Source organism: Vulpes vulpes, chromosome 6 (genome assembly GCF_048418805.1).
Source record: "Vulpes vulpes isolate BD-2025 chromosome 6, VulVul3, whole genome shotgun sequence".
NCBI classification, from domain to species: domain Eukaryota; kingdom Metazoa; phylum Chordata; class Mammalia; order Carnivora; family Canidae; genus Vulpes; species Vulpes vulpes.
In genome coordinates, this window is record NC_132785.1 from 1,989,079 (window position 1) to 2,012,901 (window position 23,823).

The 23,823-nt window shown below is 40.2% G+C and overlaps 2 protein-coding genes across 3 annotated transcripts; both read right to left on the reverse strand.

Annotated features, from left to right (window-relative positions):
- Positions 1–201: 201 nt before the first annotated feature.
- On the reverse strand, positions 202–7,824 carry KCNRG (potassium channel regulator). The gene is made up of 2 exons (XM_026017203.2): positions 7,168–7,824; positions 202–3,305 (listed from the first exon to the last, which is right to left on the reverse strand). The coding sequence occupies exons 1-2, from the start codon at positions 7,746–7,748 to the stop codon at positions 3,068–3,070; spliced, it is 819 nt and encodes a 272-aa protein (XP_025872988.1). The 5' UTR covers positions 7,749–7,824; the 3' UTR covers positions 202–3,067.
- A 1,758-nt stretch (positions 7,825–9,582) lies between these two features.
- Positions 9,583–21,698, reverse strand: TRIM13 (tripartite motif containing 13). Of its 2 annotated transcripts, XM_072760523.1 has the most exons (3): positions 21,592–21,671; positions 21,300–21,350; positions 9,583–11,184 (listed from the first exon to the last, which is right to left on the reverse strand). In XM_072760523.1, the coding sequence occupies exon 3, from the start codon at positions 11,176–11,178 to the stop codon at positions 9,955–9,957; it is 1,224 nt and encodes a 407-aa protein (XP_072616624.1). In that variant the 5' UTR covers positions 11,179–11,184; positions 21,300–21,350; positions 21,592–21,671; the 3' UTR covers positions 9,583–9,954. The 2 variants fall into 2 exon arrangements, with proteins under 2 accessions (XP_072616624.1, XP_072616623.1); XM_072760522.1 differs by lacking the exon at positions 21,300–21,350 and having other exon boundaries at positions 21,592–21,698.
- Between the last annotated feature and the right edge of the window lie 2,125 nt (positions 21,699–23,823).

The following is a 23,823-nucleotide window of genomic DNA, read 5'->3' on the forward strand; positions in this document are numbered from 1 at the left end:
TGAACTTCTATTCCCTTAACATTAATTACTAAGCATTCTTGTAGCATTGCATTTTTATTAGCATATTATGTACATTCCAATTTTGGCTGGCTGATTTCACTCTGATTAAATGTGTAATTTTGTGTCACTTTCAACTAGTTAGTATTCATATATACATCTATATTTTCATCTCATTTTGTATGCAGTTACCCAAGTAAGCAATTTTTTAAAAAGATTTTATTTATTTGAGACAGAGCACAAACAGCATTAGGGGCAGAGGGAGAGGAAGAGGGAGAAGTAGACTCCCTGCAGAGCAGGAAGCCCAATGTGAAGCTTGATCCCAATGATCTTGGGTCTTGGGTCTTCAACCTGAGTTGAAGGCAGGCTCTTAACCAACTGAGCCACCCAGGCACCCTACCCAAGTAAACTAATAGAAAAATACCATGGGATTTTTTTTTTCTGTAGTCTTTAGCTTGAATCAGTTCTTTTAGACTCTACATAAAGTATCATCCATCTTTGAATCTACTATAATTCTTGTTTTTCCAAGTACCTATTCACTGAGGCTACAGTGTTCCAGATTTTTCAATTCAGTTTGAGACCATTAGATGTCCAGCACTGTGGGAGAATATAACGATCAGTAGAAAGCACAATCCCAGTCTTCATATTAAAAGAATTCACAGAAGCTCAGACATTACAGCCAGACTTCCCTGGGGTCTCTTACTACAAGGAGAGAAAGATAAACCTCTCCTATTTGGCTTCCAACTTGGGAACCCAAAGAAATTTAGATTCTTACCAGAGTATAAAATAATGGAGAGTATCATGAAACAAAAACAATTGGTTTTGGATGTGTTTTACTCGGCTTATAGAGTAAAAAACCACTTTAAAACAGTGATTTATGGATTTGGAGATGTTGATATGAAATGTGAAGGTGCAGAATGCTGCCTACCTAAAAGTTCTGTATAATTAGACAAGTCTTAGGCACTTTTTAGTTCAGGGAACAAAGTCCTATTTATTTTGCTGTGTGTTATGCTCTTTAATTCTGTGCCATGCTTAATACTCATTCCCCATTCACTATGTAAGGTGTTAACTTTTTATCCATTAAAAGATTTTTGTGGTTGGATTTATCTCTTAGTTTAAGTAATTATTAAGGCATTTTTAAAGCTTAATATTTATGACATAATGAGTTTTTTGGTGAAATTTTTACATTAATTTTCACCTCTAAAAGGTCTAATAGAAGGCCTAATAATTCTTGAAGTGTAGCTCTGTGGCAAAGCTGGTAATTATGGCTTTTACTAGGTCATTGGTATTCCAGAAATCTAAGTATTTTTAGTAATATATTTTCATGTCAGCTCTATTTCTTGAACTTTGAAACACTAAGTTTGATGCCACATTGTTTTCTTCCATGGGTTTTTTGGCTACAAGAAAATATAAAACATTTCTAATATTTTTTTTTTTTTAATTTTCTCATAGTGGCTCTTCTGCATTGCTAAACTTGCTGTAAAGGAGCTCATTTACCTAATACAGAGGAAAAATAACAGTAGGATATGGGAGGTTTAGAATGCTCTAAGCAAGTCTTTTGTTATCCCAGCAAGGTTTCTAGTGATGTGACCATTTCTATTATTTGTGACAGAGAACCAATACAAAAACTTATAAAGCAAAAGTGAAGTGCGCCAGATGTAAACAGTATAGAAGATAAATTTGAAATAGCTTATGATTCCCTAAACCGTATAGTATTTCTCTAGGTGCTTTCCCTTGACCATTTTATGTCATTTCAGGCTCCTTGATTTCAGATATATTTTGAAAGCAGCTCAAATTAATTCCAACTTTACCATAACCAAATTAATTCCAACTTTACCATAACTCTTTGTAATTATGACTTGTATATTAAATGCAAGAGTAAATTTCAACCTTAGCTTTCCTTTTTAGAAAATCTTCTTAGGGATAACTTCCAGTCACTTATAAGGTAAATTATTGAGGTTTAAGAATTAGCTAAGATATTTAGTGTCTCATCCAAAATGAAATTGTGGTTGATGGAGAGAAGCTAAACCCACATAAAAGAGGTAGGAGAATAGGGGAGACCCAACTACTGATGGTCCCATTAAGGACTGACAGATCTTAATGTGTCATTGTGATGATTTGTATTTGTACACATGAGATAGATTGATAGGTACATGTGATTTGATAGAACAAAATTTTCAGCGTGGTTTGTCCAAGACAAGCTTTTTCCATTATTTTCTTATATTTTAAAATAACACTAAATAACAATGAAATTAATTCAGTTAAGAAGTTAAGAGTTAAGTGGTACCCATATGAAAATGTTGGGCCACATGTAGGTGCCAATTAGTAACAAAGTTATTATTCCTCTCACCAAATGTTTAGCAGTGGTTTATACATAGTAGTGTTAAAATTGTTGAGTGGATTGAGCTCACATTCAAGTGAAAAAAATTTGTTTTATGATGGAATGTAAGTCTATACAGAGGAAAGGGCTGGTTAATATGCTTGGGAAAGGAGGAAGATAAGGCCTCACTGAGGAGGTACATTTGAAAGTGGGCCACCAGTCATCTTTCTCTTCTTCATCATCATCACCATCACTAAAGTTACTTGGTGCCTACCTTGTGCCAGACAGTGTGTTGGGCATTTTACATTATCTCCTTTTATTTTCACATATCCTATAAGGGAGATATATTATCCTCATTTGATAGATGATGAAGTTGAAGCACAAAGAGCTTAAATGGCATGCCCAAGTCACATAGCTAGTAACTGATTAAGTTGGGATTAGAAATCAAGCAGTCTGATTCCAGAGCCCATTCTTGAGAGTTGTGTAAGTGGTCAAGAAAAGAAAGGGAAAGAGGCATTGAAGGTAGAAGGAACATGTGCCAACGCACTAAGTGCACAGTGGTATTCAGAGAGCAGCAAGCCGTTAGTGTGGCGTAAGCACTGGTGAAGTATGGTTGCCAGAGATGGCATGCTAGGAAACACAGACAAGAGTTACACTGAGTACATATTTGACTAACATACATGCCATAAAGTGGAATTTCCAAAGAAGAAAATGGCAATTTCTCTTTACTGTAAAAGAGAACAGAGGACCTCATTTCTTTTTCTGAGATTGCTCCGACAGGGTAGTTTCTGGTTTCAGTGTTTTGTTCATGGTGAGAGCTTCAGGCCTTTTTATCCTTTCAAAGCTATAGCATTCAGTTTTGTCTTCAGAGGATGATGTTCTACTGCTGACTAGGTGGAAGCCTTCCATTAATAAAGTGTCGATTAGTAAGCCGAGGACGTTAGTTCCGTTGGCCAATTTTCGGTTATCAGGTTTTATAGAAACATACCTAAGACACACAATAGAAGTTTGATTATAAAGCATCCCTTTAATAACTAGCAAAACTAAACACATCAGTTTGACCTACAACTTCAAATAAAGGCGTCATACCATTTTTGTTCAGATTTTTTTTTTTTTTGAGACTTCATTTATAAATCCAAATCAGTAACTTCAGGTACTGAAAATAGAGACCTTCCTGTGATCTCCAAGGTCATTTTAATTCCACATTTAGGAATATACCAACATTGACGAATTTTCATTGCAAAATCATTTTCTGGAGCAAACAATTTGATTAAACAATTAGCTTAATTTTTATATAATGTAACAACTATTTCCAATTTTTGTTTTCAGTTTACTAAATATTGTTTTAATCAACGTAATTAAGTTCATTGATTCAACCATTTTAATGAATATTTTCTACATTTACAGTTTTCCTGCTAGATGTAATTCTACCCATAATTAGCACTGACAGAACAAATTGTTTCTTTAGTGGCGTATTTCTATCAAACACATGTTTTCAGATACAATTTTGCAAAATAAAAATGTCAAGATTTTATTGTCAGTTTTTACTCAGTCAAAATTGTTCCATTGTTAAAGAGTAAAGCTCAGGGTCAAAAGGCCTCTGGAGTCAAAATGACAAAACTTTCTATTTCCTAGGAAATTCTATAGAACCAATACACATAGTTCAAGAAAAATATACCTGAACTTTTCAGATTGGCTGTATCTTGGTTTTAATAGTGTCAACATAGCATGTCCTCTATATATTGCGATAGATATTACCCCTTTACATGCCATCCAGGATATTTTTATGTCTTTGAATCCTCTCAGTTTGTTTATGAGATGTGAAGAAAAGGCTAACTTAAATTACTTCCACATAGCAGCCTAAATTCTCAGTAGTTTCATGTCATAAAAAGAGCCCTTAGGGCTTCCTTAGCCTCTTTTTAATTATGATTAAAATAGTGATTATTGGGGTACCTGAGTGGCTCAGTCGGTTAAGGGTCTGCCTTCCGCTCAGGTTATCATCCCAGGGTCCTGGGATCAAGCTCTACATCAGGCTCCCTGCTCGGGGGAAGCCTGCTTCTCCCTCTCCCTCTGCCTGCCACTCCCTTGTGCGCACTCGCTCACTCTCTGTCTCTGTCTCTCTCTCTCTCAAATAAAATATTTTTTAAAAAATCAAAATAAATAGAGTGATTATTGTAGCTTACATTTAGAAATTAATTCTAGGCAAAGAAAATACTATAAGATTTATAAAAGGACATATCAAAAAATGTTTATTATGTTTGATACAGCAAATTTTTAACATTAGGAAATCATTCCATCTAGTCCCAATTCCCAGATCTTGCATGTGTAGCCTAGAAGCATTTCTAAAGAGAAGAAAAGTTATAGCATATCTCACATTAAGATACAAATAATATACAGTAGATGATAACAAACACTTGCAAGAAATCACTGAGCTACAGTACTTGATTCTCTTTGAGGTCAAATTAAGAAATGAAAGATTTTAAGGCAGAAGAGGATAGAAGAATGAATGCATTGAGAAATAGAAAATCGAAACTTATTTTTTTAAAGATCTTATTTATTTATTGAGAGAGAGAGAAAATGATCAGTGGGAGGGGCAAAGGGAGGGAGAAGCAGACTCCCCACTGAGTGGGGAGCCTGATGCCGGGCTTGATCCCAGAACCCTGAGATCATGACCTGAGCCAAAGGCAGACCCTTAACTGACTGAGCTACCCAGGCACCCCTCAAAACTTATTTTAAAAACTTTAAAAGGCAACTACACTTTTCCATTTAATCCAGTTTAATAAGGAAAGTTCGGATAGAATAAAGGCTCTAGAATCCTGTGACCATAACTTGAGCTTGATAATGTGGTATCATATGAATGGCCTTGTGCAAGTTGCAAGCCAAGTATTTTTTATACTGTGAACTTCAGAGATGATAACTGAGCAATCTGCTAGGTTAACAAGATCTCAGAGTGGTGAATCATACTAGTGGAACATACTGAACAGCTGGATGATACACCAGACTCTTAGGGCCAACCAGGCTACTCCTCCACTTCCAACCTTCAAAAAACATCTGAATGGATGATTCAGAACAGGGAGTGAGCAAGAAATAAAAATGACTACGCAGGCAGTTATGTACCTAAGGTGGGCCTTTCAGGGCCAGAGTTTTCATCCAATCACCCAAAATCCCAATAATGTTCCCTTTCTCAGGTTATCCCTCTCTACTTTGAAATTGGCATGATAGAAAAAAATCAACACTTATGGAATGGAAAAGAACTCTAAACTTCCAGCAAATGAAAATAGTACTATTTGGTGATGAAAAAATATAATTAGTAAAACAGCTTCTGGTTTTGGAATTACCTATTTTGGAAGTTTAAATATAATGCTACTCTCACATTATGATGAAAAAAATTTGTACTATTTCTAAGTGTTAAGACACTTAACAAAGGGAAAACCAGTTGGCACTGGACATACAAGTATATTCCAACCTTAGTTTTTAGTTTTTAATTTTTGTTTTTCAGCATTTTTTTAAATTATTTTCTCCAAATGCATAGATTTAAGTGTTTAGTATTTCCAGTATCTTTTCATCTTGCATGTTTCTTCTTAAAATTAATTAGACCATTTTTCCTAGGTTTCTATCTTTAAAAAAAGGGGGGGGGGTCATCAAAGATCCTAATCATTAAATCAAATTTAAAAAAAAAAAAACTTGATAGTTTTTCCCTTCTATTCATTAGTGCCCCACCAGTGAAAAGAAAGTTGTATACAGAGATATCTTAAAACACTTCAAGATAAAGATAGGGTCTTAAGTTCCCTTCACAATCAGCCTATTAATTTAACTCTTCCCAAAGTGACATTTCAACCTTTTGGAGAGGGCAGGAAATTATTAAGTGTAAAAACTGAAGAATTGTCATACTGCCCAGTGTTCTTCAGTTGGTAAGTAGAACAAAGGGGTGTGTTGTGGGAGAGGCAAACATTGATCCTTCCCAATGGCGACTGCTGAAGTCAAGAAAATATCCCAAACTATGTCTACCTTTTCTCTCCCCGCCCCCCAAAAAAAACATTTTAAATAATACCAGTAAAAAACATATGCAGGCTCCTTTTTTTTCCTCCTGAAAATTAAAGCCAGCTTTAACAGTTAGTAAAATAATGGTGGGACAGCATTAAGACATTTTTAAGGAGAAAAAAAAGTGTCCCTGACAGCAGAGTGGAAATCAGCCTTAGTGTTCAGCCAAGAACAACAGTGAGAGAAAGTGAATAATTGACTCAGGAGCAACTATCCTTAACATACTGACAGCTTATCCCAATATTTTGAGTTGTCTCAGAGTGCCAAAGATGTAATAGGATACCAAATTTGCTATGGGATATATCTGCCTTAATGGTGTTTAAAAATAAAGTGGGATGGAGGAAAATCAGTGGTCAAATCATAAGGACTAAAAGAACAAATACACATGGAGTGTAAGGAAATCGGGAGAAACTACTGAAACTTTACTACGTTGCCAGCCACTGAAAGAATCTCTTGGGGAAAGAAAGGCGGTCTCGGTCCTAAGCCAAATTCACCAGCAATGGAACATTATCTATAAAATTATTTCCTCTCACAACTTGAATGACTATAGTTCCAGTTTTCCCTGGACAGTCTTGGTTTATTCCTATTGTCCCACATGATAACAATACCCTCTTTCACTCTGAAAAGTAGCCCAGTTTGGACAGTAATTATCTGATCATTCTACCCAGCTCTACTTATTACCCCAAAACATTTGAGTAATCTTTTTTTTTTTTTTTCCAAGAAAAGTCTCAGCCATGAGAAACTTTCAGTTTGGAGGGGAAACATCAGGAACTGTCATAAGAGGAGAAAGCCTTCCAAGTACAAAATACCTGACTCCAGTTTGGTTATCAGTAGTGTTGTCGGAGCCGCACCGGAAAACCAGGTCATGGTAGGAAGGTCTTTGTGGAGGCAGAGGAAGTAAGGTCATCTGAGGAGGGAAAGAGTTACTACTCCGGGGCAGTGCCGAAGGTTGCTCTACAAACACCGTAATCCTCCCAGTTAGCATCTCAATTGTTTTGCTGCAAGAGCCAAACACCCTGAAAAAAGCTTGAGTGTTTCTGCTTAGGAACTGCACCTCCACAAGAGCAGGTCTTGGCAGTAGCCGGTCTTCTTGGTTTAAGAGGTCGACCAGAGGATCCAGTTCATAGAAAAGAGCTTCTCTCTGAAGCCTCAGATAGTCTGAAAAGTCGGCTGGTAATAAAAGCTGATGAGTTCTCAAAAAATCTAAGATGAAACTAAATAGCACGCCATCTCTGTCCACAAAAATCTGGCCACCAACCATCCTGAATTCTTGGTCTGTGCCCTCCATCATTCGTGTCAACCGAGAAGCAGGAAACTGCTTTATGGTAGAGCACCTTGTTGTGAATATCTTCCCTCCCACATTCAAAGTGACCAGTTCCTGACTACTCATCCTTTTCTTGCTTCAAGCTAGAGGCTGCAAACCATCAGCCACAGACTTGGCAACTTGTAAATCAACCTCCGACCATAAATGTTGCTGGTTACATACAATTAAGAAATGGAGAGGCGGGGAAAATAACAAAAAACAGACCTCTAGATTCCCACGTAACTGCTGTAAAGCAAATAGCGAGCGTATCCATAGCTGTGTTTGCAAATTTGAGTTGCTTGGGAACTTGCAGTATACAAAATGAAAAAGCAACAGATGAGGAACTGGATTGTCTAAGAAAAACTGCCAGTATTTCTAAGGAGAGATGTCAAGTAGATCCCTTTCCTGTATTCCATTAAAAAAAAAAATCTCCATGAAATCCTATTGTATATCTCTATTTTAAAGAAAGAGAAAAAAAAATACTGGGAGGCACCTGGGTGGCTCATTGATTGAGCATCTGCCTTCAGCTCAGGTTGTGATCCCGGGGTCCAGGAGTCGAGCCCCACATCGGGCTCCCCGCAGGGAGCCTGCTTCTCCTTCTGCCTGTGTCTCTGCCTCTATGTCTCTCATGAATAAATAAAATCCTAAAAAAAATATATATATATATATGTATATATATATACTGAGAGGGGTCCCTAGATGGCTTAGTTAAGTGTCTGCCTTCAGCTCAGGTCATGATGGGTTGGGGGGCCTTGGATCCAGCCCAGTGTCAGGCCCTGCTTCTCCCTGTCTCTCCGCCCCTCCCCCACTGGTGCGTGAGCTCACATGCACACTTGCTCTCTCTCTCCCCATCTCCCTCGTGCTCTCAAATAAATTATAATCTTTAGAATAAAAATACTGGGATCAGAAAAGCACTCCCCTTTCCCCAGGCCTCTTATCTACAGTGAGTTATCACAGCAGAGTAAGATTTACAGAGAAACATGATCGTAATTTATGAACCCCTTAGCAATTTAGTGGCTAAATCATGAATTGTCAATTATGGATGAGGCAGCCATTACCTCAACTAGCAGCTTAATTTGACTTACTCCCGTAGCTGGATTCTTCTGTACTTTAAATTTAGTTGCCTCCTCTCAACCAAATTAAAGGACAGGGTAAAAGACACTCTGGGCTTTCCAAGGAATATCCTGTTCCATGACAAAAATAAGGGACTAGAGAGCATTGTAAGATGAGATCACTTCTTGTTTCACCTGAATTCTAAGCATGATGAGAAAATGAAGTATTTTTAATCTGTGGGAGATAGGGCATCTTTATCTCATGCAAGCAGATAGGACAGCAAATAGTGTTTTCTTTTTTCCCCAGTTGTATATATGTATGTGCATTTCTTGCTGTCTTTCTAAAAAAGATTTAAATTATAGCTAACACACATTAGTGTTTAGCTGATTGCTTTGTACTTTATAATAGCTGAAAGACTGTTCCATCTATCATCAAATTAATCTTACTCTTTAGAAAGATGTTAAGCAAGTGCATTGGTTTGGTTGTACAGTTGCCATGATACTTTGGAACAACACAACACTTAGCTGCCAGTAAAAAGGCTTTCCCATTTCCTGTTCTTGCCATGTGTGTGACTTTTTTTTTTTTTTTTTTTTGAACCTGTGCCTTTGGTTGCACAGCTACCTAACACTGCTGTACTGTATCACTGAATTCCTTTGGTGATAAGTTTACAAGACCAAAGGAGAAAAAGGCAAGCTGAAATCTCCACCCTCCTAAAAATGCTGGAAAATGCTTTTTGTTCACCTGAGATTTACATTTCAGCAAAAAAGTAAAATTTAGAAATCCAAATCTAGAAAAATTTGGAAGTCCAATCCACCCATATTTCTTTACTTTTTTTTTTTTTTAAAGAACGTTCAGTCTCAAAAAAAGCTGCTTTTACAAGAGTCATCTTTATTACATGCTTAAATGAACAATCACGGTTACACTTCCTCATTAATACACTATCAGATCGTGTGCTCTTTCGCCTCCTCTTTCCACAGCGTAAACACAACCAACATTGGGGGTAGGAGGTGTATTTCAAAAGCACTCTTTAAAAAGGAAGGGAGGGTTCAGGACTGTACTATTAAATTCACATTTATCTTTATGCTACCTAATTTGAACACCACGAACAGGACATTACTTTTGAAAGGCATACTTTTGCAGGAAAATATCTGACTTAAATCTTGACCAAATCTGAACTACCGCTCGGCTCGTCAACAAATTTCTAACAAAAGACAGAGAACTATATACTTGCAACAGGTTTTTATAATAGTTTATATTTGCACACAAAGTCTGCCACATTGTTCAGCACCACCAACATAAAATTCTTAAATTTTTCACTGAAAATGAAAAACCCATCCATCACCTGTTCCCAGTAAAACATTGATTGTTCTACAAAATCAGCTGATTTAGTCAGATAGGAACTGAAGTTTGAGAGATGGTCTTTCCAAATTGTGAGTTCATCAAATAAAGATCCTTCTAGAAATATAGTGGGACCAAAGAAAACAAGAAGGCCGAACAGAAGGACCACCACAAACAACTGATAAAAGCTCCAGGGAATCTTGCTAATGAATGTGCCAGTGTCTTGAGGCAAGGAAAGTTTATCCACATCTACTAGTTTTATGTCTTCCCACTGGCTGGTATCAAAGTTCTTCATTAAAGGACTGGTGGGCAAGTTAGAGGGAGGTAAAGGAGTCTCCTTGATTACTTTTATTTTCTCCCTGAACTCCTGCATCTGTTGCAGAAATATGATGGGTTCTGACACGTCTTTGAAAGCCTCAGCAATGTTAAAGGCCATTCGTTGTTCCTGCAAGATAGTGTTGAGTTTGTTGATCTCCGGGTCATAGGCTTGCATAACTGCAAGTTTCATGGTCTCAAAGTCAGACAGGATTTCGTTCTTCTTTTGATCTAATGTGTGTTGTAACTTCTCAAAAAACTCCTTCACCTTATCTGAATCTCTAGTCAGTAACTGTAGAGATTTCCTTTTGCTAGTTTCCAAGGTATCCAAGCGAGAAAGAGCATCTCCCCGACGCCAGGTCTCAAAGCTCTGGAAGAGCGACTCAAAGGCATCTCTTTCCTGAGCATAGGCATCTTCAATAGAACAGAAGACGTGCTTGGTGTGGTCACCACGAGTAGCACAGATCCCACAAATGAGCTGCATATCAGTCAAGCAGAAAATGTTGAGAGGCTGCCCTAAGTGTCCTTTGCACACTGGCATTTTGGGAGAGATCTTGATTTTGTTATACTTTTCCACAATACCCTTCAGGGAGTAATTAACCTGCAGGCTATTAACTCCAGCAGCTGACGTTTCCTTACGGCATGTAGGGCACTTGAATGGAGAGGCTCTCCACAAGGAATTCCGTACAGTTCCCTCTAAGATACCTTCTAAGCATTTTTTGCAAAAGTTGTGTGAGCAAGGCAAAACTCGAGGATCATCAAACAGACTGCAACAAATTGGGCACGTGAGATCTTCTTCAAGCAGCTCCATCACATCCTACCATAGAGAAAGAAACATTTTTACTCCAGTAATAATCAGAAGAAACTCTCTTCACGGGCATTAAAAACGATCTCTCTCTGAAATAACCAGGCAAACAAAGGAAATGAGTGAGAAATTTGGGAAGGGAATGCACACCAAAGCAGATTTAATCTGCTAGGACTAGAACACACTCCTTATTAGCAGGACTCCCTGTACACAAGGGCTTTGTGTGGGCTTTCCAACAACAGTCTTTGGCTGAGATAGGGTTAGGTCTAGGACAACTGCAAGTTGAGCCAGCAGGACCCAACTTGATTGTTTTAAAACAGAAAGCTGACTACTAGCTGTCAGAAACAAAGCTACTCAGTGTCTGAATAGAATGAGCTCTTTAGTCTGGGCCCACAATTAGAAAATGGTATGCTATTTAAAAGAAAGAAGCACAGAAATATAAATTCAAGCATGCATCTTGTTCAGGCTCTTATTAAAAATTGGCAAATTTTTCTATTTCAAAGGCAAGATTACAATTATTAAAATCATAAGTAAAAACATGAGAGCTGCAATTCATTCTTTAGAGAATTAAATGAGTAGTTGTTGTTGTTTTAACCACCAGGACTGTCTAGAGCATCAATTCTCAAAATGTGGGCAGAAATCTGGTGTGGCTAAGGCTCTTTCAAGTCATTCTTGAAGGTCAATACTTTTTTCACAGTAATACTGAGATGATACTTGCTTTTGGCACGTTGACAATAGTGCTGTAAAAGCAATGGTAAGTAGACACTGCTGGAGCCTCAGCAGGAATCCAGCAAGGCAAAGGGTAGCCCCAAACGTACCACGAGTTACTGTACTCCTCATTACTATACACCCACAGCACGAGTGAGGGGTGGTAGCCAGTTTCCTTTAAGAATGTTGTTTATGAAGCAGCAGCAAGTATTTATTTATCTTATTAAATCTTGATTCTTGTGTACATGCCTTTTTAATACTTTGAATGACAAAATAGGAAGTAAACAAAGCATTACTGCTGCATCCAACAGATACCGTCTGGAGAAAAAGCAATTACATGATTGAGTCGCAGTCTCAAACAGCTGCTTTTTTCCTTGTGGAACACAATTTTTACAGAACGAATGACAAACTGGCTATTTAGACTTAGGTAAAGCAAGCATCTTCTCAAAAATGAAATAAACCCTTCACTTTAGGGAAACAAATGATATTTCTTACCAATGATAAAAGTTAAGTTTTTGAGTAAAAATTAGAATTCTGGCAAAAATTTTTGCCACTTAAGAGCTTGATAACTTCTCATTAAAGATTTTTTAAAAATTCTTTTTATTGGAGTTCAATTTGCCAACATATCCATTAAAGATTTTCTAATGAAATACATGGTAATTTTAAAGAATGTGGGCTTTTAATTTTTTTAGGGGGACATTATTGTATAATAAAATATTAATATTTGGGGATCTGCATAACACAATGAACAAATTGGTCCAGATCACCAATGCATGTTATAAATCATGCTTGGGTAAAAGATCAAAAGACCAATACAACAGTATGATTCCAAATTTCATATTGCAACTTTTAAGAAACTACCACTTGTTGAGTTTTGGTATAGTATCGAAGATCCACAATGATCAGAAAAGGCTATTAAAATATTCCTCCCTTTATCAACTATATTATCTGCAAGACCAGATATGATCTTCTTTGTATATTTCAACCAAAATAACGTACTGTAACAGGTGTAACGCAGGGACAGATTAAAGACTCCAGTTATAATCTATTAATAGCAGTTCATTAAAGAGAACTATAAGTATGTAAAGTAAAGCCACTCTTCTCAAAACTGTTTTGAAAATGTTATTTTTCACAAATTATTTGTGTTAGCACGTAATGGGTTTATCGTTATTCTAAATATCTGAAAATTTTTGTTTTAATTTCCAATACAATAAACATCTAACATACAGTACATATGTAAATAAAACCTCTTCGGATCCTCAGTTTTTACGAGTGTAATATAAAGTCCTGAGACCAAAAAATTTGAGATTCCTGATCCAAAGAATATCATTTCTCAGTTCAAGTTTATTATTTTAAAATGTACACTTTAAAACCTCCATCCCTAAAGTGTTAAAACCAAATATAGTGCTAAATATGTCCTCATTCAGCTTGCTGAGGGACATATGTATGTCACAGTACCACCAAACTAATAAATAAAATAGAGTCTAATAATCTGTAGACCATCTTATAATCAAAAGTAAATAAATTTTGGCTGTAATTTTAGGAGTCACAATTAGAGCTATAATCTAAAAGAGAAATAGTATTTAAAAAGTTAGCTATTTCCAAGGCTAATTAGTTTGTGGTTTTACATTAAGTTATGGGAGATATGTATAATAAGTTATACAATTATATGCAGAATTAAAGCAAAGGTTATTTGAAAAGCATTGGGAGGAGGAGAATGGCTATAAAGACTGGAGGAGAATGGCTATAAAGACTGGAGTTAGTGTACTCCCTGAGAGAAGTTCTGTAGCAGCTGTAAAACATTCTGACTCTAGAACAGAAAAGGAAAACTTTTGATGATCCTCCTACCTGAGTCCTGTTCTACATTTTATCATCTCCACTGCTCCTTGTCCCTCTTTCACCTAAGAATTCTATGGCAAAACTAGATTTTGGAGAAGGCAGTAGAAACAGGAAAGTAATGGGGGTCAGCATTCAATAAGATAATTTATTCATTCTTGCAAGGTTAGTATTTCCAGACATTCTTATCCAAGCATATTAAATAAGAGGAAAAACAATACCAAGTGGTTGGGATGCAGAGGAAAAAAGCAAAGAGAAACTTTGAGGAACTCTGAGAAAGATACTGTAATAGGGGCCAAAAAGAATTTTAAGGCAATCAAGTGTGATCAAAAGTAAACAGGAAAATGTCATACACAAGAAAATTTAGTGGTAAACAGACATCAATGCCATAATCACCTTATAGGTCTGAAAATGAATCAGAGGTAAAGACTATTTAAAGGTTTGCATAGGGACACCTGGGTGGCTCAGAGGTTTCCTTAGCACCTCCCTTCCACCCAAGGCATGATCCTGGGGTCCTGAGATAGAGTCCCACATTGGGCTCCCTGCATGGAGCCTGCTTCTCCCTCTGCCTGTGTCTCTGCCTCTCTCTCTCTCTGTCTCTCTCATGAATAAATAAAATCTTTAAAAATATATATATATATATTTTTAATTTGCAGTAAGGGCACCTGGGTAAGGTTCGGTTGGTTAAGGGACCGACTCTAGATTTTAGCTCAGACCATGATCTCAGGTCCTGGGATCAAGCCCAGAGTGAGGCTCCCCATTCAGTGCGGAATCTGCTCATCTTCCTCTGCCCCACCGCCAGCGTGCGCACACGCATGCTCTCTCTTTCAAATAAATACATCTTTTTAAAAACATAAAAATGTGCATCAAAATTATGGTGGATCCTGTTCCATTTTGAGTGATGCAGCTTACAAATTTTGGTTTATAATTTAAATATTCTTATTTCCATTCACTTTAAAAGCTAAACATTTCTTTTTCCTCTATGACCAAATTAATGTGACCACTTCCAGAGCCAACTTTTAGAGAAAAATGAGACAACCAAATCCAAGAAACCATAGCAAGTTTGTTGCCTGAAACATTTTAAAGGAAAATACTAATTAATAAGGTTTTTAGTCTCAGTAAGTGAAGAGTATACTTTGTAGTAAAGGAACTTACATATCCTTAAAGTGTGGCTAACATAAAAATCTGAAGAAGTCAATAAAACATACTCTTGTACAAACTAAAATACAAATCCCCTCTTTTCTACAGCTAATTTTTTTACCAGTATAGAAGAAACTTTATGTGAACAAAATTATTGTTGTCCAGTCATAAAATTTCAACTTAAACCCTATCAAATTCAATGTACAATAGCAAACACATTTCCAAGGCTGATTTTTCCTTTGAATGTGTTTCTGAATACCAAGAAAGTCTAAATCTTTGAAGGACAAAAATATGTTTTATGCACCAATTAGAAATTTCCCAAGTTTTATACCAACAAAGAAACAAATATATACCTAATTGTCTACCCCCTCTCATTTTCTACCTCATTTTCCTGCCATGTGTGTTTTTAAATATACTTTTAATCTGTATACAATGAAATTCACTCTTTTTGGTATATAGTTCTGTGAGTTGTGACAAATGCAGTTGTATAACACCACCACAGATTTATTTTTAGGCAAATATTCATGATATCTGCACTCAGGGTAGACTGTGAAAACTGTTTTACAATCCTACCTTGAGTGGGTATATAGCAGTAAGTGTCTACAAATGAAAACTGAAACATGATAACCAGAAATATTAAAAATGGAAAAGTCAATACTTAGAAAGTGTCATAAAATAGAAGCAAAACCTAACATCTGTGTATTAGACTTCTCTCTCCTACAAGTCCCTTATTTTTAAATGATCAACTCAAAGTAATTATAATACAAAAGGTGCTCATTTATACACTCTTTAAACATTAATCTTAATAAACTATTCAAAGAAACTTTCCTATTAAGCCTTTGAATTTAATTGATAGGAATATAAAGTTGTTCAAGATATTACCCATGATTTCCTTCCAAATCCCATTAGAGAACAAAAAGAGAAGTTAATACTACTTTGTATTTTAGAGACTTAAATTTCCATCCTGCTTTGAGGCATCTTTGGATTCAAGAATTGCAAAGTAGATACTTAATAAGAAACTACATTGCAAATACTGACACACACCTCACAGACAAAACTAAATTATGCAAACCTATACTAAACTGGGAGCCAACAGTCTTTCCTGAAACAGTGCTTAGAATAAAAGGGATCACTTTTTAAAATCACTTCCTCTCAGCATATTAATCTTATTTTCAAGTAGTGTACTGTATTCTGCTAGGATGAGACCCACCTGTAATGCTTTCTTGAAACCTAGGGTAGGGACAGCCTGGGTGGCTCAGCGGTTTAGCGCCGCCTTCAGCCCAGGGCCTGATCCTGGACCCGGCATCGAGTCCCACGTCAGGCTCCCTGCATGGAGCCTGCTTCTCCCTCTGCCTGTGTCTCCTCTCTCTCTCAAATAAATAAATAAAAAATATTAAAAAAAAGAAAAAGAAACCTAGGGTGGGGTTCCCTGCAAGGAGCCTGCTTCTCCTTCTGCCTTTCTCTGTGTCTCTCATGAATAAATAAAATCTTTAAAAAAGGGATCCCTGGGTGGCGCAGTGGTTTGGCGCCTGCCTTTGGCCCAGGGCGCGATCCTGGAGACCCGGGATCGAATCCCATGTCAGGCTCCCGGGGCATGGAGCCTGCTTCTCCCTCTGCCTGTGTCTCTGCCTCTCTCTCTCTCTGTATGACTATCATAAATAAATAATTAAAAAAAAAAAATCTTTAAAAAAAAAAAATGGGACACCTGGGTGGCTCAGTGGTTGAGCGTCTGCCTTCAGCTCAGGGCATGATCCCGGTCCTGGGATCGAGTCCCACATTGGGCTCCCGGTAGGGAGCCTGCTTCTCCCTCTGCTCATGTCTCTGCCCCCACCTCTCTGTGTGTGTCTCTCTCTCTGTCTCTCATGAATAAATGAATAAAAATAAAAATCTTTAAAAAAAAAAAAAAAAACTTAGGGTGTAGTTACTGAATCCGGGTAGAGGATGTAAGGATATTTATTAAAGTATTTTTTCAGATTTTCTGTATATTTGAAAATTTTCACAAAAAAGTAAAAAACTAAAAGGGACTAATTATAAGAAAACCATATTTAGCTTAAAAAGCAAAACTTGAGAAGCATTAGCTAAGTATGATAAGCTTTACAGGAGCTTGATCTGCTGTAGTACTGTTTTATCTTTTATAAAATAAATATATTACTGAGAATCTTTGGATCCAGGCCTGCGAGGAGGCGGACATACTTGTCTGGTTCTTAGCGGCGTTTGACAAACCACTTATACATATTGCAGTTTATCTCCTCACTGTTACAAGTGTTTTGAAAATTATAATATATGAAAATTATTTACAAAATATTTAAGTGTTCCATATCAATGTGTTGTCATACTTTATTCTGGCTTTTAGAGTCGGTTCCATAACTTATGTGATCAAAACAGGATAAAGTGAGTTTAAGAATCTCAAAGGGAATACTGAAGATATATATAGTACTTAAAAGAGCTTATCTAATTGTTATGTGGCTCCTGCAAAAAATATAAAAGTTACCTATGTATCCATATAAGACAATAAGAAACTTCCCTTTTCTGGCATTATTCCAGAATTAGTAGTTAAGATATCCCCCAGGATATATCTAGTAGGATTCCTGATAAGTAGGGCAAAATAACCCTAGAACAAAAGGTCCATCAGCTTGGAAGACCCACCTATTCAGCAAGTTCACAGAGGTTTTGGACTATAATAACATTCTCAGAAACATAAAAACCAGGTCATTACCCTTACTAGTTACCGAACCATTAAAAAAAACAAAACAAAACAGGTTTTTTTTCCCTTTCCTTCATTCTCTTCTCTGAACCACTATTTTGCTAAACTCTTTCCTTTGTTTATTCTCGTAACTCATCCTCCTGTGTCAAGGTGTACAATCGTTTGATTTCCTCTTATTCTTTCCTTATCCCCTACCTGCCTCTTCACCTTACTTATCTTTCTTTCCCTTTTATCTTCTCCTTGTGTCTCTTGATAATTACCCTCGCTATTATTCTGTAATCCTGTAAACCCAGAGCATTATGTCAGTAGGGTTTTAGGATACAGCTGGATCAGATATCCCCCTACTACACTTCTGTACAACTATCGAGATATCTGTGGGAGCATGCCCGGCTGGCTCACCTGGAAGAGCATGCAACTCTTGATTCTCGGGGTCACGAGTTCAAGTCCCATGCCGGATGTAGACATTACTTTTGGAAAAAAATTTCTTTAATTTAACAAGAAAAAAACCCCACAGAAGTCTATGTGATTTCCCAACAGTATTTAAGCCTATTCTCTCCCATCTAGATGAAATAAATTTGAATGAGTCTGAATTTAAGGAAAACACACATATATAGACTAAATTTTCTCCTACTCCAATCCTAAACAGATTAGCTATTTATCTTTACCTGTTAAAGAGTTCCAATTAAGTTGGAAAATGACTTCTGGAAAGGTCAAACCAGAAATGTCTGGTCTCCTTTCTCCCAAATAAATATAAGCGGGCTTAAATGAAGATGGAAAATTTTTACCCCTAAAACGACTTGTCCTCTTACACAACCATAAATTTGGCAATCACTGTCAGTTGGTATCTATTTCCATCACAATCTAAATCTGTATTTCAGGTTAATGCCAGCTTTCAGAAAGTATTATCAAAGTCTGGCATTCAGTAGGTAGCTAGCTGGATTTATCTAGATAAGTGAGGCTACTTATGCGTCGTATGTAACACCGTAGAAGGGGAAGCACTACATACCAACTAGTAAGAACTTAGTCTAAGAGGACTATTGGAAATGCAATCAGTATAAACAAAGTCCCTTTTGCTCAACGTCGAAGTATGTATACATCTTATGCTAAAGTACACCTGACCTATCAAGTAGAAGGCTGTTTATGCTAAACTTCAAGCAGCTTTTAGGTTGGCTATATTACATCTACTGCGTTGGCACTCCTTGCTCATATTCGATAGCACAAAAATGCAGGGGGTAAAAAAAAAAAAAGAAAAAGCCCCTCTGGGAGTTATAATGGGATGCCAGGCTACTGCCAAGTAGGATTTACTTCTGGCACTAATGCCACAGGAAAGACAATAATTTATACAATCAACAAAAATGTTCATGTCAACTTCTCTGTAGTAATAGGTCTACATCTATAATGGAAATGAATTTCCTTAAAAAGAAGCTTACGTTATCGGAATTTGCTTCATAGAAAGCTTAATGGGAATGTAACTATTCTGTATGTCAGAGGATGCCTGTAATTTGGTTAACTGTTACGAGAAGTGGGCACAGAACTCTATTCATCTAGTACCATTCTACTATCCAGGGTTCCAGGCCAAAGTAATTAAGATGGCAGTGTCTTTAGTGAATAACAAGAATGAATAATCCAGTGACCTAGTGATATTTAAAAAGATGAACTATAGGCCAAAAAATCAATTCCTGTCCTAAATTCAGAAATACAGCACATTTACGAAGATATTGTTGCTCTGAAAAGTATGACAAGTGCCATAAAAAGGACATAGAAAGTTGGCACCATAATGAAGTTAGGGTATCCAAGCAACTAGCTTTTATGTTTTTCTTAAACTATAAAAGTAATTTCTGAGTACAGTAAATCCAGAAAATACAGGGGAAAGATCGCCAATAATCACATCAGCAAGGAATAACATTATTTTGTTTCATTTCTTCCAATCTTGTGTGTGATGCAGATACATATTCTAACAAAACTGGTAGCATCACACAATTTTGTAACCACCATTTTTCACTTGATCACATGTATTTCCCCTATCCTTATATATTCTTCTAAAATGTGATAGTCCATCTTACGGATATGCTCTTACTGGCTGTATGTCTTTTTGGATCATAACACTTAAATGAACACCTTGTAGGAAAGTCTTGGTCCACAGCTCTGATTATTTCCTATTACACTTAGACTCCTCTAACTGTACTGTTAGGTGTGTCAAAGAGTAGAAACACTTTTAAGGACCCTGAAAGATTACCAGGCTTCCCTCTAGAAGGCATATAGCAATGTATGAACGCTAACCAGTGATGTATGAGTGCCCTCCTTCTCCATGCAGATCCTAATCTTAGAACAGTACTTTTATAGTTGAGTGAAAAAACAAAGATAAGGCATACATTTTTACCATACCTACCCAAAATTTAAAATATAAAAGTTTAAGGCAGTTAAAATTAGTAGGTGTTTAGGATTACCAATATGTAGGGAACATATGGTAACAAAAGTCATGAGGTAGGAATAAAACGGAAGAGATGATCTGGAAAACATTTTTCATAAGTGAAAAAACTGAGCCCCCCCCCCTCCAAAAATGGAACTTTCCCAGTTATACACAGTGAGCTAGCCATAGGACCTGAGCTTCCCAATTCTTAGACTTTTAGCACTATCTAGAAAGTGGGTCAAAAATTCTGTGTTCTCATTCATAAAATGGAGACGTTTAATCATGGATCTATGAATCCCTTCTAAAATTACAAATTTTTTTTTACAACTTGGGCTGTAACAGGCTCCCTAGCAGAGGAAACAGCGCTGACCCTGTCTCTGACTACCTAAGTTCCAACAGGAGTTTTACCCATCATGGAATGAGGATTTTTTACATTATGTACTTCATCATGTTTTGGGGAAGATTAAGTAATTTGTGCCAGTTTTGTAAACTGGTAAACTATATAAATCTAAGGTGGTTTAAATTACAATGTGCACAAATACACAAAATGTAAATAGACATTTTTATGTCAGAGCCCGGGTACATTAACCAAGAAAGGTCCTGAAAGAGAGCCTGATTCTCTTGAACTACAATTTCATGAAAAGGTAAAAAATAAAAAAATAAAAAGCATTTCATAGGCTAGCAGGTACAAAGCACATTCATGGAAATGGGCATATCTGAACAAAAGCTGTGGCCCAAGTAAGACCAGGCAACCAACCTGTCATAAATGTATAGAATGGAAAGAATAACCTGGTGTTATGGGAGGACTTACAGGGAGGCCTAATAGCTCAGCTAGTGCAAAAAAAGATGGTTTGTTTTTGTTTTTTTTTAAGAAAAGGAGAGCCTGAAGAAACCTTCCCATTGTGTAAGAAGTATAACCAGTTAATCAACAGCTCCATCAGGTTCTCCCAGAGGAGTGGCTGGGTAAATAAAATCGTGCTTTCAGAATACCTATTTGTATAAAAGTCTCTAGAATTAGAAAACTCCCTGTTTTTACAAGTCCTAGCAGCATGGTATGGGAGGAGGGAAAAAAAAATGCTTCTAAGTCTTCTCTCTGTTTCTCAGTAGAAATCTGTGGGTTGTAATACATGTCGGGTAACTGCTACATAAGGATTTCCCAGCTCCGCTGAATCTGTTTTTTCTGAGTTTTGGCAAAATAGGAGAAGAAGAGAGTCCGCCCGTGAGGATGGGAACACGCTGCGTGTACACGTAGATTAATTTTGCGCGGCTCTGGGCCTAAAGGGAACGGGGTGTTCTGCTGTTCCTGAACGTGCAGGGAAGAGGGTTTACCTCCGAGCCGCGGGTCCTCCGGTGCCTGCGCTCGATGGTCCGGCCGCGCTGCTGCAGGGGAAGGACAAAGGGCGCTCGGCCTCGGCCGCGCCCGCCCCGCGGAGGGCCCGGGCCGGGGCCGGGGGCGCCCTCCCCTCCCCTCCCCTCCCCGCCCCGCCCGCACCCGCACCCGCACCCGCACCCGCACCCGCCCAGGCGGCCGTGGGCTCCGGCTTGGGCCGCGCCGAGGCGGTCCGCGGGGCGCAGGCGCAGGCCCCAGCCCGGTAGCCCCCCCGCGGCGCAGCCCCCCCACCTCCGCCTCGGGCCGCGGGACCCGCCGCCCGCAGCCGCCTCCGCCTCCGCCGCCGCCGCCGCCGCCCCCGCCGCCGCTGCCACCGCGCTCCCCGCCGCGCGCCGCTGCAAGATGGACCCTCCCGCCCCGCCCCTGCGCCCACCTCGGCCCTGCGCCCGCCCCTGCGCTCGCCCCGCCCCTGCGCTGCGCCCGCCTTGTCCCTGCGCCTGACCCGTTCTGCGCTGCGCCCGCCCCGCCCCGCCCCGCCCCTGCGCCCCCCTCGCCCTGCTCCCTGCCTGCGCCCGCCCCGCCCCGCCCCTGCGCCCGCCCCGCCCCGCCCCGCCCCTGCGCCCCCCTCGCCCTGCTCCCTGCCTGCGCCCGCCCCGCCCCGCCCCTGCGCCCGCCCCCCCGCGGGTCCCCCGCCGGCCTCGCCTTTGTTCCCTCCCTGGGCGGGGGCGGGGGCGCTGCGCGGGGCCGAGGCGGAGCCCGGGGCCGGGGCCGGGGGAGGCGGGCGAGGCGGCTGGGCCTGCGGGCGGGCGCGCACCCTGCGGAGCCTCGAGCCGGCGCCACGAGACGGTCGGGTTTGGATTGTTGTACTTTTTTTTTTGTTCGTTGCATTTCCAGGAACAAAAAAAAAAGCCCAACCCTTCACACCGCTTCACGTGCATCTCTGCGGACGGGAAGGCGGGCGAGCACCCTGCGCCCGCGGCCGGGGGGGGGGGGGGGGGGGTCCTCGGGCCGGGACCGAGGGCCGCGGGGAAGGGCGACAGGACGGAGCACCAGGTGCGCCGCGGTAGGTGCGGCCTGCGGCAGGGGCTCCCGGGCTGCGCACCCCCCCACCCCCACCCACCCCCACCCCCAGGCCCGGTGCCCCGCCGGCCCTCACGCCAGCCCCCCCCAGCAGCCTCCCCCAGCACAAGGCCGCCTGCCGCAGTCTCCACGAGACCACCCCGGGGTGCGAGCCACGATCCTCGCCCTGTAGATGAGTAACCGGGTGAAGCCAGGGCTCCAACATGAAAACCCAGAGGCGGGGCCGAGGCTCCAAAAGTTCCACCTCTAGGTCCTCCTGTAGCATCACAACTGTCAATGCCATCGACAGCTGCACCCCAGTCTCCTCCTAGGGTCGCTTTTCTTTTTTTTTTCTTTTTTTTTTTTTTAACACACCAAAAAAATCTGATTTATAAAAGCGCTTTAAAGGCCAACTATTAAAATGACACAAGAGTGAAAGGTCATGGGCGCACAGAGTGTCCTTTACTGTGACCGTGTGATGCCTGCTTACATAGCTAGACCCGTCCGGTGCCAAATACCTGCTCGTGAACTTGGGCCCACCTGGAAGCAACACCGGGTGGATGCACACAGACATCTCTCGAGTGCTGACTTCCTAAGGGAATGCTGTGCAGTGCACCCGGGGCACCCGGAACTGGGGAAGGAAGAGCGGCCTCCATCCCCACACCGTGGGCCTGGACTGAGAGTAACTCCCAGATTCCGATGTGCATGCACAGCCACATCCTTCCCGGAAGACAACACGGTGACTGGATCCCGCCCAAGGTAACACAGGGACAGTCCCAATTGTCATCACACTGCAGTTTCCTTCTATTGACGGCTCTTCGCATAAGGACACGACCAGCCGACCACTGGGAGCCCTCTGTCGGCCCAACAAGAGGACCAGAGGGTCCTATTTTGGTTTGTCTTCTGGGCTCTGCTGTTACAGGGAGAAGTCCTCCATCCTGTGTGAAATCCTGTCTATTCTTACCGTGTGGACTTCCCCCGGTGCCCTTGTCTCGAGCCCTGACAGAGGTAAAGCCCGGCAGCTCTCCTGCCACCAAGGGCGACACGCAGTCAGCTGTCCCAGGACAGACGGGCCGAGCCAACCCTGTCACCAGACGGGGAGCCCTGCAGGCCGGGACCGCGGCAGTGGTGGGCAGGACACCACTCCCCAGCAACCTGGTCGCCCCAGCCGTCCCAGCACCTGCCAAGGTCGCAGCGCAAGCCCCAACATTCCCGAGACCGAGTTCCTGGCAATGCCAGGCCCCGACAGGGCGAGGTGCAGTGAAAGCAGCAGAGGCCGTGGAATCCGTTCCGCACCCAGACTCCGGCCGGGCCACCTGCTAGTTGTTACTAGAAGTCACCTAACATCCCTAAGCCGCAGTGTTTTCTTGCAGAAATGGGAATCGTGATTTGCTGAATGATGATAATGAGCTGATACATAAACAACCAGCACTGCACCCGACGTGTAGCGGTTAAGAAACCATG